The following is a 17932-nucleotide window of genomic DNA, read 5'->3' as shown; positions in this document are numbered from 1 at the left end:
TTCTCTAGCACCAACAAACATTTGCATAGCAACAGGGAGGCTCTTGCTATGCCTGTAAAAGCACCTAAAAGGCAGTTAGCCTAATAGTTTGGCAGAATGAAATGTACTTTAATGCTTCAAAACTGCATAAGATTCTTCCCCAGGTACATGACTCATTGGGCTGACCTATTCTTAGGTCTCACAAAATTATACCAAGGGATTCAATTACAATCAGAAAAGTTATTGTGCTAAGTTACTACATAAAAGATCTGGTGTGGGAGTTAAGACTCTTGCTGCACATGTTGCAAGCACCGCAGGTGGGCAGTCAAATCTCTGAATGGGGAAGCAGGTGGAGTTGGATTTAGGCAAGATTTTTGGAATCTGAAAGGGGTGCATGGAAAAGAGAGTCAGAGCAACAAGAAGGGATAGCTGATGGCTTCCAGCCAGCCATCTCCTTTGCAGGGCTGGGCTGACAGGGCTGTCTCCCACAGGACAAGATCAGAGACTTGGTATTGCCTTCCTCCCTGACTTACATTTCTATAATGGTTTACATTTTTGCACCGATGCAAAAAGTATCAATCAATCTTCATATCACCTGAGAAGGAGGTAGGTATAAAATCCATTTTAAAGGAATTGGGAGTAACAGCACTAGGATTTGAACTCAGGAGCTCCTGACTCCCACCCCCATGCTCAGTCCATTAGACTATTCTATGTCCGGAGAGAAAGACCATCCCAGATGGTTTGAAGAATCCTCTGCAAGGAGGAAGAAACAATCTACCTGGGAGCCCTGACATTTTGGTAGATTATGGTCCCATTTAGCCTTAGTTTTCCTGACAGCAGAGCCCAGTGCTGAACACTCTGAAAAGCAGATGTGGAGTGGCACTTATTCAGAGATGGATGACAAGTAGAATACATGTGGCTGCAGAGAGGTGGACTGAATGATCGGATAGGTCTTCCCTATCTTTACCATCTATGATTCATTTGCTATGCAGCAGAAGGGAGTGCACGACAGGGGGAATTAACAGCTGCATAAAATGAACGCTCAGGTAGATGCATTACCATTCCTGTATGACATTATTCAATCCCCTCAGTGTACGTTTTGATAGGACAAGGACAGGAAGTGCCAGCCATAAAAGAAAATAACTTGGATGAACTGCATACCTGTTGATGTGTTCCTTCTATATAATACGCAGCTGTAAGCACTGCAAGCAGCAGCAAAAAAGACACCACGATACTTCGGCGATGCCACAATCTTAAAAGACAAATTACAATTAGGGTCATTCATATTTTTCCATGCATTGCAAAGCCACCTCTGTGTCACTGTAGAACAGCTTTATTGGGGTGCATCAAAAGAGTAAAAAGACAGCCTGACAAATTTGTTATTTTAAGATATAGGTCAAAGCTCTCTTAAAAGAACTGAGGAGTCTTGACTCTTTAATGGGAATCTGATTTCACTTGGAACTGGAATAAGAGAGTTCTGTTATACAAAGTATTTTTCATCCAATTAACTCCATGTTCTACAAACATTAAGCCTTGACACCCAAGATAACTGGTACTGCCATATTATCAATTTTACTGAGGGGTAAAGCAAGGTACAAAGTAGTTAAGTAACTTAGCCAAGGTCACAGTAAGTCAGTGGGAGAGCTGGGAATAGAACCTAAAAGTCCTAACTCTGAGTCATATGCTCTGACCAGTAGGGCAAAGTGGCATTAGAAAGGGTAGTCTTATAACTATTTGGGTTCTCTCTTAATCTGTTGAAATTAAACCTTGAAAAGGTCTCTGGTTTCAGCTCAGAAAAATGTAATGTGAAAACCTTCCAGTTAATTATCAAGTGTAAGGAAATTATCAGTGGGGGCGGAAGGGGAGAAGTATTTCTTTATGTAATTTGAGATCCAGCTACTTTGGATTTTGTGTCTATCTAGCTTTACAAGGCTGCAATAAAACTGTTCCTTTTGCTTAGTTGTGCACAGCTGGTTTAGGCTAGATCATTTATTTTATCCTTTTCTTGGCAATCTAACACAATTACACTCTCACCTAATGCCATATTACAGAAATTTTAATTTGCTGTTTAATCGTGTTTTTAAAATAACACTATCAACTGCAATTGAGTAAATTTTAAAATAGTTAGTTAAAGTTTCAGGTACCACACTAGTCCCCTGCCAATTTTTGTCTTTTTACAACCACATCTGCCCTTATATGGGGTTTTTCTCCCCTGCTGCGCTGTGCAAATCCCACATAATCAACAGGGAGGAATTGCCATATAGGGGAAACAGTGAAACTGACTAAACACAAATCACTCAAATGCATAATTAAACAAGGTGAAAACTCCCTAATCTCTTTCAATTATAGAAATATTTGGTGTTACTTGTAACAGTAGGCTAAGAATTCAGACAGGAAGTGCAATTCTTAGATTGACAGTCACCCTTTAAAGCACCATTTAATAACAATATAGTATAACCCAGCATAGGACAATCTGAATTTGTGTCTGTTAATATGTTAAAACAGAATCAGTTAAATTATTTTCTGTGAATACTGCATAATGTTAGTGTCCAAAATATTGCTGTGTTACAATATAAGATGTAAGACAGATACACAAGTTTAAAATATAGAAAGCCAGGTACCAATCAAATTGGATAAAATATCAACTCCAGTGTTATTTTCTAGGGTGTACTTTAGTAAATTGTTAGAGAATTTTAAATAAACAGTGTCACAAATGTATATGGGACATGGAAAAACAGTTCTCAAAAGAAACAAGCCCAAGAACACTGAAAGAAAGCAAAAAGTGCAAGAGAATATTTTTTAGGAATACACTACATAAGCCATAAATTATTTTTCACATGGGTCATTTCAGAAGATCAGCATTTAAGTTACCCACTCCTCTGAATGGGCCCCATATATCAGCACTCTCCTTCTGGCCTGGAAAGTGGGTGAATGCAGCTTATCATCAGCATTCTCAACTGACTAAAGGGCTTGTCTATTCAGAGACTTGATGCATGGCAAGTCGGATGTGAATCTATCCACACCAGCCTGCCGTGCTGTGGCCAGGGCTGTAGACCCTGCAGCTGTGCACTAGAAGTTCAGCGTGCTTTGACGTACACAGCAGATTCACATCCAAGCCTGCCATGCACTAAGTCTCCATATAGACAAGCCCTCAGTAAAGGGCATTCTAACAACGGCACTACTAACATTACCCAAGACCACATCAGACCATACCTACATCATAGGCTCATTCTGAACACAAGTCCATTAATTATCAACATGCTAGGATGGCTTGTTATTAATGCTGTTCTCCCTTGATAATTGTATTCATATTTATCCTTCTCCAATACAAAGCTTTTCATGTTTAGTACAGTAAGAAACTTAACTCTACCCTTCCCCATTAGGAAGGAATGTTAGGCAGGTTGGGGGTCACAATCCTAATCATGGTGAGAGCCTATTCAATATACCGTTTGCAAATAATGGTTGAGAGACAGCACCACTATAGATTATTTCCTACTGTGGAAGGGAACACGTCGGTTAAAAGCAAAGTCCTCTCTATATTTCATAAACATCAATACAAGTGCCAGGCAATCTTGAACTTTGCCCTGATAGGGAGTTACTAATATCCCTTAATGAGTTTCAAAGGCATATAATAATAAAAATCTGAGCTCCCGTCTAGATGCAGTCATTAATACAATAGTTCATGCTGTCAGGCTCCCTAAGCACTATCTTGTCATTTCAAAGAAGGATATTCAATTATTCAGAAATAAAGACTCTGATTCTTTTCTATTTATCAAGGCAATTTGGAGTTTGATATCAATGCAATTTACACACATGTTTTGGTGAGCAGTTGAGAACATGGTTTGTTTAAAATAAATTTAAAAAAAAAAGAGTATTTTTCTTTGAAACAGATTTATAACCATGAACCATCACGGAATGTGAGATGCCACAATGATCTACTGAATCAAAGCACCCCACAGAGCTTAGAGATGGAAATTAAAGGTGATCTTTACTTTATGGTCCATTCCTTCAAGTTTATTAGGGTTTCCAGGAAAAAATACTGCAAGGTAATGAGTGGTTGTCTCCAGAGCACAATATTTTGCCTCTCTTCTCGGTCCCTTCGCTTCCGTTCACATGGCAAAGAGGGGTCTGGAAATGAAGATGGATGGAAGAGTTAATACATCGACAAGCTGACAGTTCACATTCCACCCCAACCAAAAGTTCCATGATATTTTTAACTTCTCTGGGAAATTAACACTTGTGCTCACAGCAGTGTCTCCTCCTCCCCTTGTAGAGAGATCCTCCAGGGGCTCTATGCATGTGAAGTGACCTACAGAAAAGGAAGGCTCATGGTTCCCCCACTCAGCTGACCAATTGCTCCAGAGACTGATGGCCATGAAAGTATTTAAACAAGAAATGTGCCGACCTGGGCTGCAAGGAACTTAGGATTTGTAAGTCTTTATGCAAGAGGCTACACTACTTGCCTCCATAAACGGCTATATTCAGCCAATATCCACTCCCCATTGCAGGAGACAAATTTTATCTTGAACTTTTTAATTTGGTGCCCTTCCAAAACTATTTCCAATCAAATTGGATTAAATTGCATGTGCTCTTTACACAGTTTTGTCTGCTGGCCACTGTGTAACTGGAGAAGAACATCATTCACTGTGCACAGAACCTCAGGCCATGCTTGAATGGTTACTTATAAAGGCCCATCCACTGTATCACCCAGACAAAGTGAATCCACCGAAAAATAGGGATCCCATCTAGAGAGCGCACTTTTTTGTTTGACCTGCTGTCTTTAACCAACTTAGACATTATAAATGTGAAGAGACGTTTCATTCCAGTAATTCAGTTATAAGACTAAACACTGCACATGGTTTAAAAATCCCTGGTGTTACACATTAAAAGTTAGAGAACAAGAATGGAAGGATTTTTATGGGCAGTATTTAGTGCAGTTTTTGAGAGTACCATAAACACTAATAAAAACTAACTACTTTGTTTTGTCAGTAATTCTTCTTTAGCAAATGGCAAACTATAGTTTACAGAAGGGCTAATTCAAAAATTAAAATTTGGGTTTCTCCCAAAGTAGGGTAGATTTTTCATTGTCCGAGTACAATCTCTGGTGTCAAAGGGCTGAGTTGCTTGGAATGCTTTCTAAACCTAAATACCTGCCAAAAGATTTTTTTTTTTTCTTTCAATGTAGCACCTGATGCTGCAGCTCTTAAGCATACACTCATTCAAGTCAATAGGATTTGTGCATGGTAAGGATACGGAAATGGTTTAGGCAGTATATTTCTATGTCAGTCTCCCCCTCAGTTCTACTTGGGCTAAGTTTCCCAACCCACATATTCCCTCAGAGTCTGTTGAGGGTAATTGCAGGTACCAGATTGACTAGACTAGAGAAGGAACAGCCATTTTCAGCCTACCTGTAAAGTTCCCATTGTGCTGTTCTTTGATCATTCCTATGCGTCTCTGGTCACAATCTGTTCCATTCTCTGCCATTTCATAGATCAGTCACTTATGAGGATCTAACAGCAACCAAAAAAAAAAAAAAGTGTAAGTATAATGATTACCCATAACAGATAAGATTCCATTTATTACTTATTCTGAGGATGAAAAGGAGAGATCCTGCATCAGTATGCCAACGTCCAAGCCACCCACATAGCATGCTTACCTTTCTTGCAATGCAACATTATAGAAATGTTGGAAGTGAATGAACTGCCAATATGGCAAAGGCAATCTTAAACCACATATCTCACATACACAGAAACCTAAACTGCAGAACCAAACTCTGATGTGATCCCTGCATTATTTACAACGTTCCCCAAAGTACAACTCTGCTCAACTTTTAACTATCACTTCTACTAGGCAACCCATTTTTCCTGGTTCCATGAGTTGCCACTGAAGACAAGTTTCAGTTAATTTAAGCACTAGGTACCTTTAATGTGACACATGTGAGTTCAAAACTGAAGTGTGGTGAACACAGAAAGAACACATACCACTACAGCTGCTGGACAAATAATAGTATGCTACCAGCTGGCTTTGCAGTTGACCAAATTACAAAGCCAAGATGTAAATCGAAAAACCCTACCTAAATTAATTCTGAAATACTTACTGAAACCATATTTCCATATTCTCGATGTTCTTCACACTAGAAACTAGATCAGACTGCACGATGGCACATGCCCACCAGCTAATCATGCATGCAACAATCCACCAAAATAATTCACATCCTTAATAAAAATAACCTAGTTCAAGAACTAGGATATAGATATGTCCCTTGTTTGCTAAAGCACAATCTAAAAAAAAAAAAAAAAGAAAAAAAAAAACAGTAAAAACATGCTCTAAATCTGCCTCCTTCTAAAGTGATCTGAAAATTATACATTTCCCCCATTATTTGCTCTTTTCTTCTGTCTACATCTTTTCATCCTTAAAGAATTTTAACAACCAACTACGTTCTTCCTTATTCATGAGTATAAGTGCTGCAACATGTGGGAGGACAGCCTGAAATAGAATGTTGCAACAGATATTTTCTACTGACCAGCTGACAGTTCTTATGCAATAAAACAAACAAACTCCCTCCACAACCCAGTGAGGTCCCCTACTTTAAAATTTAACTCTTGCATCTTAAAATAGCCTCTCGAAAATTGTTTTGGAAGAAATACTCTAGGAAGCTAAAACATCTTCTTTGTGTTAAGTTTCTCTTGGTTTACAAAATAAGATTTACAGTTTTTGATAGTCTCCTTTTCCTTCTGACATGAGAAGCCTATTAAAATGATAGTTATATAAACTGCACATTGGTAGGAAATGAAAATAGTTTTCAAGACAAATATGAAAAAAGAACCAAGTGGACACTCAGCTGTGCAGGAATGAGAGGCTCTCCCTTCAGTTTAAGGGGAAGCAGAAACTTTAAATCTAATCAATTTAAAAAATAAGTTGAAATATGTTTCAGATACGAGGACTTGCCCCAAATGTCCCTTCCTGACTTTTATTGGGTTACATATCTCAGTTTACTATTTTAACAAATGTTTTTCACAACACTGTTGCTGTGTAAGAAATCCCACATAAACAGAAGAAACTGACTATGGCAAATGCACCAAGTTATTCTTTTTTCCCTTTTTATCAATACTATAGTTTAATCTCTTTCAGTTGTAGGAGTCTCATGTGTTACTTGTAACACTAACTGGCAAAACATTTTCAGGTGGAAGTGTGATTTTAAGTTATTATCCCTTTAACTAAATACCCTATTTCTCTGCCCAAAGATGTAAGCTTTATGAACAAAATCAGCCAAATGTCAGTAATCACTCATGCAGTCTTTCCGCCAAGAAATATTTCCCCATAATTAACAAATGAGCAAGAGCAACATAGTGTTTAAACAAATTAGTGTTTGAACTAGTTATTTTGCAAATAGAAACTGTTTAGTCAAATGCTAAAGGGTTCCAAAAGGACTAAACCAATAGCAGACAAAGCAATGTGACCTTGCAAAAGCTTCCTTTTGTAGAATGATAGATACCTGAGAGGCTGCAAAAACCTGCCATGCCTTAAGGATCACACAGTGCTGAAATGGGACAACAGCAGCTTTACAACATAGCTATGCTGTCACATGAGAATCCTTAGTTCAAGGATGTTCTCAGAACTGCTACCAGGGCAGACAGAGACTCTCCCGATTTGTCACCCACACCAGTTTTACACTAGCATAACCCCATTGTCTGCAGTGGAATTGCACCAGTACAAATCAGAACATAGCATGGGTGTGGCTATGTGACACAGGGACAAATGTTTGACCATCTCTTGATTTCAGCAGGGCAGCAATTCCACCAAGTGGCAGACTGTATCACTTCTAGTGACCACATTTATTAACTGGCTATGCAAGAGAGGTTTACTAGGCTTGGGGCTGCAAAGGGAAAGAGTGAAACTGGAAGACCATAGTTGCATTTACTGATGATTATACAGGTACCATTTTCTTAGGGAAGTGGTTTTTGAGAGCCAAGTTGAAAGACTGCTCATCTCTGAAGTCAGCAAAATACAACAGGCATTATGCATGACAAATGTAGCCAACATGCATTTCAAAACTGCATAAATAAGATCTATTTATTCTTTATTTTAGTTTAATTCTTTTTTTGCACAGTTTTAGCCTCCAAGCTAGGAGAGTTTTAAGCAGTGGGGAAAGATTGTGTCTGTACACTCTGCTTAATTATGTTTCAATAAAATGGAGCTAGTGCAATATAATTCAAAGTGCTCTGATGGTTTGATGCTACAATCTAGTTTCCATGCAATTCTCCAATGCTTAATGAGCTGAATTCCACCGCTGTCCATTAAACACTTTAAAGGCAGGAAAAATCTACAGCTCCCAGGAGCATAGAGGCTCTGTACTATATAAATCCAGCTAACAGAGAGCAAATCTTACCTTGTCTGCTTGGAAAGGGCTTAGCTTTGTGTAATGTTACATCAAATACACAAATTAGTGTTTACAGTAAAGCACGTATATAATCTCCTAGCAAACTTCTGTAAGTTACATAATCATTAAGAAGGTCCCAAGTACATTTACTCTATGGCAAAACTGTAAGGGCCTATGCAGCAAGTTTAAGCACTTGGGTTCAGAAGTAGGGCATTTAGTGCTTTTCACGCTGCAGGTCTGAGTGTGGTGCAGTTGACAAACTTTGCCCAGGTTTTTGTTTAATTCAAAAGTTATTTTTGTTTTACTTAATTCAAACACACTCAAATATACAAACATCTCGCTGCAATTAAGAAGTGGAAGGATGCACATGCAGAAAGTAAAGCAAGTTTAGCTTTTAGACATTTTAATCTGTTTGAGGCCTAACAGACACACTGATCCTGTCAAGGAAATTGACTACTGTATTACCTATATGATTGGGGCCAGAGAGGGACAGTAGCTCCTGATTTACTGGTGTCCACGTAAGACCCTTCATATGTTGCTGAGCATCCTCTATGATCTTTTGCCAAGTATTTAATGAATAATGCCGAGATGCCTCACCCAGATCAAAGAGAAAAAGATACCTGAGGACAGTCTGCTCAAATCTATCTATAAAAGGGGTGCAGGTGCGTGCGCGATGAGCAAGTTAAGCCCCAGCACTGAATCAGACCCTCACCTCTTATGAGCACTGAAAAGGAAATGCATTCCGTATGTAGACAGAAAGCAGCCTAATATAATGCAGTGACCAGCAAACAGCGGAATAAATCATTCAAAATAGGGGGTTAAAGAAGGCAACTTTCCCTTCATTTTGCATCTGAGCTATTTACACTGTTTGTGTGTTAGAGCGATCCCAGGATTCACTCACAAAAGGTTCTTGGCGAACTGCCCACCAGCCCCACAATACTCTATTCAGCTGTAGTGTGATTCATAACATTTTTCATCACAAAGACAATTACTGGTAGTCAAAGTGTTACTTTGTCAACAACAACAAAAGGCTCATAAAAACTGTGGCTGTTACTATGGAGTAAAATTACAAACAATTCGTAACAACAAACTATTGTAGTGTCAAAATAAAACCAAATTAAAACTCCTGATTTAGAATTCCAGTCAACTGTACTTAAAGCATAGTCAGCCTGGTGTATAAAATCTTTCCTTTCAGTATTGTGAGGGGCTTGCTGGAACGCCCTACTCTGGAGCTTACCCAAAGCTAATCTCCAAAAACACCAGCCTGGAGACGTTCCATTCACTCAGGAACTCACTAAGGTATCTTCATCTTCCAACTCACAGTGACTGAAAGTCATGCAGGAGACGTACTTTGCACTCCAGTCTGGAGGAGCGAACAGTGCACTCCAGTCTGTAAGAGGTAAACAAGTGCTTCTTGAGAATCCCTTATTTCCCCTTAATCACTGCACCTAAGATTTTTGGAGGAGACCTTCCCCGTTATATTTAAACATCAGGGAAACAAGTAAACGGTTTTAACAACTTCATGGTTTTCAAAGACAATACAGGGTAAGTCCAAGGCCAAGACCTCATTAGGACAAATAACCCAAAATTAGCACATGAATCCTTATCCCAGTGCTGGGCAGCACACAGGTCTTTAAAAGTGCTACTCTTAGGCCTGGTCTACACCTAAAACTTAGGTCAACCTAGCTACCTCACTCAGGGTTGGTTAAGTCGACCTAACCCCTGTAAAGAATTCTTTGTTGACTTAGCTGCTGCCTCTCGAGAAGATGAATTTACTACAGCAATGGAAAAACCCCTTCTGTCACTGTAGGATGTATGTACAGCGGGCGTTACCATTTAAATTTAAACTGCAAGTAACTACAGACCAATGTGAGAAAAGCTACATGATGTAAAACTACAATTTTAGACACGTTTTTACAAGACACAAAAAGTCCCCTGCTCTTCCACTTCTAACAGAAACAACAACTCTACAGAAGTGACAAAACATGAATAAGGCTAAGATTTAGTCACGGGTATTTTTGGTGAAAGTCATTGACAGGTCACGGGCAATAAATAAAAATTCACCACCCATGACCTGTCCATGATTTGTACCAAAAATACCAGCGATTAAATCTCTATTTCTGGTGCCCCGCTGCTCTGGGGGGCTCTGCGCAAGTGCTGGGGGTTGACTGCCCCCCAGCTGCTGCTCCCAGGGATCACTTTCCGGACAGCCTCCAAGCACCCTGGGACCGCTGCTCCAGCCGCCCTGGGACTGTTGCTGCTCAGGCAGTCCCCAGGGCACCCCCAGGATGCTGTTCAGGCACTCCCCAGAGCCAGCCACACCAGACACTGTTTCCGCGGTCCCTGGGACCAGCTGCCTGGGGCCTCCCAAGCAGTGGCTGGTGCAGCTGGTCCCGGGGACTGCTAGAGCAGCTGGCCCTGGGGTTGCTCCAGCAGCAGCCAGTGTGGCTAGCCATGGGGCACCTGAGCAGACTGCCCAGCTGCTCTGGCAGCCCTGAAGTCAGCCGCACAAGCCACTGCGGAAGTCACGGAGGTCACAAAATCTGTGAGTTCTGCGATCTCTGTGAAAGAATCGCAGCCTTAAACATGAACCATGTGATTTATCACAAGTGAACTAGACTGTAGTCACTAGAAGTCTACAGATATTTAACACTGTTTTGGAACAGATGTTCAACCCTAATGGAAAATGCTATTAGCATCAACATGACAAGGCGCCTTGAAAGAAACATCTTCACTAAAAGGTAGCCATCCAGTTCTGACTCACATTCATAACACTGCCTAACATAACTCGCTGCAGTTCTCAAGCATGACAGGCCACTAAAACCCTGCTCACAGAACACAAAATAGTAGGAAGGCACTGAACAAATGACCAGTTGTGAGTTTTTCTGTCCACTGAGAGCTAACATTTCCCTTTTTACAACACCAAATGACCAATTAAACATGAAAGTCCATTCTTTCCACAGTAAATACAACAGGGTCCAGGATGCAGAGACACGCAGAGAGCAGAGACAGTGATCTAAAACAAAGGTTTCTTTTTACTTTAGATTTAATTGCCTCCCTCTACCACACCCACACTCATTACTAATCCAAAGGCAACAATGTTGGCTTGGTCTACACTACCAACTCAGGTCCGTATAACCATGTCGCTCTGGGGTGGAGAAAATCCACACCCCGGAGCAACATCGTTTTACCGACCTAATTCCTAGTATATACAGCGCTGTGTCGACAAGAGGGCTTCTCCCATACACACAGCTACCACCTCTCGGGGAGATGGAGTGCCTACACTGACAAGAGAACTCTCCTATCAGTGTAGGTAGTGTCTTCACTGAGCAGGGCAGATGCACTGCTGCCCCATTATGGGTGTGGACAAGCCCTTAATGAAGGCTAGATTGACAATGCCTTGTTCTTATCAAAATAAAAACACTTTCCTCCACTAGATAGTCATGGATTATCTGTTCACGAATGAATTTCTGCCAGTAAAGAACAAAAACCAGCCTGCAAATGAAACATTAATATACCTTTTAGCTTCCTGTTCAGTATTTCAGATCTTTTTCTCCTCTTCTGTGTATTAAGCCAACAGGACAGTCTACTCGCTTGTCAGCTCTGTAGACATTCAAGACCAAAGTAAGTGCTCTTCTCCCAGATCTTCTGCCCCCTATAGAGGAAGATATTGCCTGCTCATCACATGATATAAAACTGACAATTCATAATTTGACAGTTAATAACTCCCCCAAAAGCCCATAGAAAATATAAAAAGTAACAGCTTGAGATGTTTTAATACTTTGAAAACTCAAGGGGAGCATTCAATTAAAAAATTAGGACACATCTTAAAGGCATTCAAAATCTCCATAGATCTATCTATAATGGGTTACTTTGATATGAGTGCATATATTCCAGTACTAAAACGCTCTTCTAGCTAAAACTGTTTAATCCCACAAAGGAAAGGACAAGTAATTTAAAGACCACAGGCTTCCATTTAATGGGTCATGCCTCTGTTCACCAGACCTACTTTCCAATTTTTAGTCAAATATAGCTTGAGAAAAGTCATCTGAAAAAACCCCCGATGGCTAACTTTTTCATCTTTTCAACAAGACTTTGGGATGCCTTTTAAAAAGAATTAATCCATAGTGCTCGTAGCCCTCCAATATAAGTGATGCCACTTCAGTTATTAAAAGCTCGGATCCTACAATCAGATCCACATGAACTGAACATTTGTGCCTGTGAGGAGCCTCACTGACTTCAACAAGGGCTCTGCATAGTTTAAAATGGTCTATCTGTGCAGCTCCAATTGGAGGATCAGGAACAATCTGAGTACCTGAGTGATGCATATTTGCATTAGTCCTTTTTATCTATATTGTATAAATATTAATAGCCAAATAGCAAGCCACTGAGGCTGTACAAGTTATCTTCAGTGGTGCTTATTTGTGCAAACTCTGCCTGTCCTCCTCTAAAATACCCAGAAGTCATTTTTAAAAGTTATTTCCTTTAAAAACAACTTAAGAAGTAATCTATTTAGAATAATTATAGGGAATGTTAGTATTCTGTACCATTATCCAAACTGAGGACGGACATCACTTCAGAACCAGTATCCCCACAGTTCTGTAATTTCACATTTTCCTAGTGAATTTTAGAATGGAAAAAATGTAAATAAGGAGGCTTAATTTAATTCTTCCATTAGAAAAGCAAGAATTTGGCTTTACTCCATGTTAAGGAGCAGACAGGAACTCAACACACTCAGAAAATAATCCCATTTTATTCACCTTTTTTAGTAGAGATTTTAAAAGTTGCATTTTTATAGCTAGGCTCACTTCCTCCTCACAAAAGAATGAATTCTTACTCCCTTTCAAAGTGTTTCAGGTTGAGTTTTTGCCATTCATGTTTTTTCCACACAGCAGTGAATTGGCTGGCCCAGCAGTCTAGAGCTGCCACGACAGGGATCACAGGTCAGAGTCCTCACTCTGTTAGCTGACAGGACACAACATGCCTAACCTAGGGGTGGATCATGAAGCAGGGTGCCAGTTCCCTGAATTGCTTTTTAATGAACTCCTCTGGGCTGAAACAGACAGTGCTCTGAATGGCATTGATAGGTTGCAGACGAAACCACTTCTAACTCTCCAAAGAGAGAGGATGATGCATGCCCCTAGGAAGGGAGATGTGAGGGGGTCCTCAAAGACCTCATAATAAGTACTGCAGCCAAGTTACTATAAAACTCCAGTACCCTGTACTTTAACAGTGTGACATAAGACATTAAGCCTGTTACATATCAAATCATCACTGGAAAAACTGTTACCCCCTGGCTTATTTTGAACCAGAACACACGAAGACAACAAGCTCTTCCTCTACCACATTAAGCTGGTGTCTGGAAAGCATTGTGAGATACTACTGTACCTTATAAACAGAGACTAAGTGGTAAGTATTACACACAACACCCAATCAATGCTCTGTGGCTCGGGAGGACAGACGGGACTAAGGGTCACAATTTTGTCCATCCATACAGAGCAACTGGGGCAAGGTTTGAACAGTCCCTTCGGCAGAATTAATGGTTTGAAAAGCCTGATATGAGGACAAATAATGGATTCTGAGCAAGACATGACAGATTAGAGAGAAATCTTCAAAAAAGAACATAACCACATTTTTAAGTGGTTAGACAGGTACATAGCTTTACCTAAACCCAATGTTAAGAAGCACAAAGCAGTTCATGCAGGGCAACCTGCAAACGTTAGTGCTTTTAATACAGCTCCAACACAGTACTCAACAATGCATTAGAAAAGTTTAGAGTACAGCAGCCAAGCAGACTATCACCAGCTTCCACAGACTTATAATACAAACAGAGGCAGGAAATGACATGGTCACAAGGTAGAAATAAGTTTAGTGCCAAAAGGTAATGTCAGTGGGAATTAACTGTGGGTGAGCAAAGAGACAGCAAGGCTACAGTTAGAATGAATGGGAAACACTGTAGTCCTGGCACAATAGCAGCCTGTAGCTTCACAACCTCTTACCCCCAACCACTGGCTGGTGGAGCAGAAGGGTTTTACAGTTGATTTGACTCTACCCTGTTTTCTAATCAGAGGATGACACTTGGTCCCAGGAAGCAGATGCCCAAGCCTGCCTGGTCATTAACATTAGGAAGTGCCTCTTCTGTATGTGGAACCACATACCCTGGTTATTCAAAATCTGAAAGGGAGAAAAGAGAGGTTCCTAGTGGACTTAATGGGAAACACTCACTGCAATACTCTACAGCTGCCACTGGGGACTTTGTCTCCCCATTCACCTGCTCTGCATGATTCCCACACCCCAAACTACATCTTTCAAAACATGAGACTCTGCAACTAGGACATACTTGACTGGATGGCAGCACCCCAGCAACACCAGTTGTGTCACACAGGTGAATTCTGGACCTCCTAGAAGCGGAACAGGTTCCTTTGAAGAGGGTTCTTCAGCAGGGAATGCTAAGAAATTAATTTAATTAGGAAAAAAAATTATAGTTATACTAGAACTGCTGCTACTGAAGAACGAGTCAGCCAACTTGAAGGGCATGCCTTTCACGTCCCTGAAACACCCAAAGTCTAGCCAGCTAACACTGGGATCTGGCTGAGCAGAAGTATTTATCCTCAGGTTGCAGAAAAAAATAGAATTTTACCTCCCAGGTAACAAGTTGTCTCCTGTCACATCCATATACCAAAAGGTATGGTCACTCATACCACACTCACTGGGAGGCTGACAACCTGGGGACAAGAACTGAGAAGCCAATTCAAAATCTCAGTTCCCTGAATGACAGAAGAGAAATGGCAACCATTTTCCAGGTCAACAGGGGCAGTAACACCAAGGTTGGCTTCTTCCAGTCCAGCACTGCTATTACCACAGGTCTGAAACAAAGCCAAATGGCAGGTTTGGTCAGAATTGAAGTAGACAATGGGTTAACCCAGAAAGCAAAATAAATATCTTGCTGCACCTAGTAAACAGATGTAAGTCTCTAAAACACACCAGTATATATATTGTACAAGCACTTTCCACAATGTGCTATTTTTCCTATACACATTAAGCCATGTAAACTGAGACATAAATATTCAATAATTAGATGTTACTCTTTTTCAGCAGTATAAAGTGTTTGGGAGATCTGATTAAAAACTGTGATTAAGATGGACTAAAATACAGGAAGTAGAAAAAAAGTTTCTCAGTACAGGATTTAAACATGGACATGTCAGAAGTTAAGAGGTCAGCACTTTCTTTCCATCTGCTCTCCTTTCCCACAGCCATTCCCCATTTAAGAACTAGAGACTGACTCTCCTGCTCCTAACCCTGCTCACAGACAATGCACAGAACTGCCAATTTCAACTGCTAAACGGAGGACACAAAGCTCAGTCCAAATTAAGAGATGGTGCTGAGAGAAGATGACATTTCCTATTGCACAACATGTTTTTCCAAACTTTGTATCCTATAAAAGTTAGCTGAAGTAATCACATAACCAACAGTTACAATGATTATCATGGAATAAAAAAAAATATTCCCAAACCGCAAAAGCAATATGATGTTGAGACGGACAGGGTTGCCATTAATGTGCATTTTTCCAGTGGGGCAAATTCATGCATCAAAAAGATCTGACATTTACTTTGTGAGCATTGTGACAGGACGAAGGTTTGCAACCCCTAACAGGACTTATTAACATTTCACAGTCTTGCAGAGTGTGGAATCACACCATCAAGACTGTAATAATTTTAGATGATCAAAAGCCCAAAGGAGAAAGTAAAGGCAAAGAGCAAATGCCTAGATGGGCTTAATACAATTTAAGCAACATTATTTTGTTCGTCTGCACTATCTTCCCTCCAAGGTGCTCAGAGCACATTACTAAAGTTAATTAAACCAGCAAACCCAATTGATAGGCAAGTGTTATTTTCCTAGATTATAGATTAGCCTACTGAGGCACGGAAGAGAACTAGATTCTGAAAAAGAACTGCATGTACAATATATATGTCAGTGGTATTTCCAGTTCTCCCACTGTGACACCTCTTACTGAAGCTCAGTTTCCCCTGTCTGTAAATCAAGGATAGTACAAATCAGATAACTGGCAGTTTGTGCTCAGAATTACTCCGTTTCATGTGCAAACAGTAGTCGCTGCCAAAGTAATCATACAGATAACTTTTTGTCAAGATCAGGCAACTTGTCTAAAGTCACACAAACTGTCAGCGGCAGAGCTGGAAGATAATGCAGGAGTCCTAATGCCCAGTACCTGCCATAATCACGAAATGACACTGGCTCTGGTGAGAGAGAATAAGAGCTAAGATTCTGGGTCCACAATACAAGCCCAACACTGATCACTAGCCAAAGGGAATAGACTATTACCTGGGTATAATAGATAGGGTGGCATTTACTGCTGAAGATGGAGTTATGGGTAATCCTGCTGCTGGAGGGTGAGGAACGCAAATCCCCAGTGATGGGGTAATTAGGGAATAGAGAATTTTAACAGTGAGAAAGAGAAATTACTTATTGTGTCATCAGTCATTCCCCCTGGGGCCAGTACAAGGATTCCTTTTTCTACAATTTCCAGAGTTCTGTCCAATCTGATTTGAAATGTCACAAGCAATGGGACTCGTGTGTCTGTTGGGGGACTGTTCTGTAGCAACACAGCTCACTAGCACGGACTTTTCACCATAATTCAGCCTATTTTTTTCTCCCATTGCTTCTAGTCATATTCCCAATGTGGCAAGCTTTAAATATTCATGGGCTACATCCCTAACCTTAGTCATCTCTTAGTCAAGCTATGAACAATTAGCTCTTAATTTTTTCCTTATGAGTCAATCCCTACAGCCTCAATCATTTTTGTTCCTCTTCTTAGAGCTCCCTGAAATCTTCCACTCTCTCTGGTAACGTAACCAGCCATTAACACAGCAACCATCATGCAAGAGCCATATGGAGCCTCCCAGCTGACTGCACTATGATATTATGCCCGTGCAGCCTAGTACTATGATGTCCTGTTTTGACTGCCATATGTCACTCCAAATGGATGTCTAGTTTGCAGGTCACTCTCCCCCTTAGTCTCTCTTCAGGTTTCTGCCTCCCATTGAACGTGCACGCTGACAGTTACTTTCCTTCCCCTCAACTCCAAGAGGAAGCCTATTTTGCTGTTATTTCTTGCCTATGTATCCAGATCCTCTTTAACACTTTTCTATCCTCTCAACGTAGTATTAGCTACAAATTTCATTAGTGGACACTTCGCTCCTGCCAAGTTATCAATGAAGACGTTAGTGAAGGATAGACCTAATACAGCACACACACACACACCCGGACACCTGCCCTGGCTCCACAGACTGCCGTTGAGCATCACTCTCTGTTCACGGGCTATGAGCCAGTTTCCAGTCCTCACCGTAGCCGCCTGCCGGGCTGACAGGACTTGGCTTGCAGATAAAGTGTCACAGGATCACATGGGATTCTGCTGGGAAAACAGCACATGGGCTCGCCTGGCAGGGTTCCCTGCCCCCCCGCTTCCCGCCCATGAGGCTCCCTCCCGGAGATGCTCAGTGATGGGGGAGGAAGGAGAGGAGCCGAGGAAGGCTCCCTGCCCCAGGGTGACCCCCG

The 17932-nt window shown here is 40.8% G+C and overlaps 1 protein-coding gene across 18 annotated transcripts in view; it reads right to left on the bottom strand.

The window, feature by feature from the left end:
• Nucleotides 1-17932, bottom strand: part of VMP1 (vacuole membrane protein 1) — a 90144-nt gene that overhangs the window by 71739 nt on the left and 473 nt on the right. For 2 of the 18 annotated variants that reach the window (XM_037880240.2, XM_037880251.1), the window contains exons 2-7: nucleotides 14700-14808; nucleotides 14359-14533; nucleotides 11878-12014; nucleotides 5388-5489; nucleotides 3972-4107; nucleotides 1141-1231 (exon numbers count right to left, since the gene is read on the bottom strand). In XM_037880240.2, the coding sequence (XP_037736168.1) occupies nucleotides 1141-1231; nucleotides 3972-4107; nucleotides 5388-5463 (303 nt within the window). In that variant the 5' untranslated portion in view covers nucleotides 5464-5489; nucleotides 11878-12014; nucleotides 14359-14533; nucleotides 14700-14808. Of the gene's footprint in view, nucleotides 1-1140; nucleotides 1232-3971; nucleotides 4108-5387; nucleotides 5490-6076; nucleotides 6539-9596; nucleotides 9750-11877; nucleotides 14534-14699; nucleotides 17787-17932 lie in introns of those variants that run through there. The other 16 variants (XM_043531335.1, XM_037880244.2, XM_037880248.1 and 13 more) reach the window with 15 other exon arrangements.

Source organism: Chelonia mydas, chromosome 17 (assembly GCF_015237465.2).
Source record: "Chelonia mydas isolate rCheMyd1 chromosome 17, rCheMyd1.pri.v2, whole genome shotgun sequence".
Lineage (NCBI taxonomy): Eukaryota > Metazoa > Chordata > Testudines > Cheloniidae > Chelonia > Chelonia mydas.
This window is presented reverse-complemented; position numbering and strand designations above follow the sequence as displayed.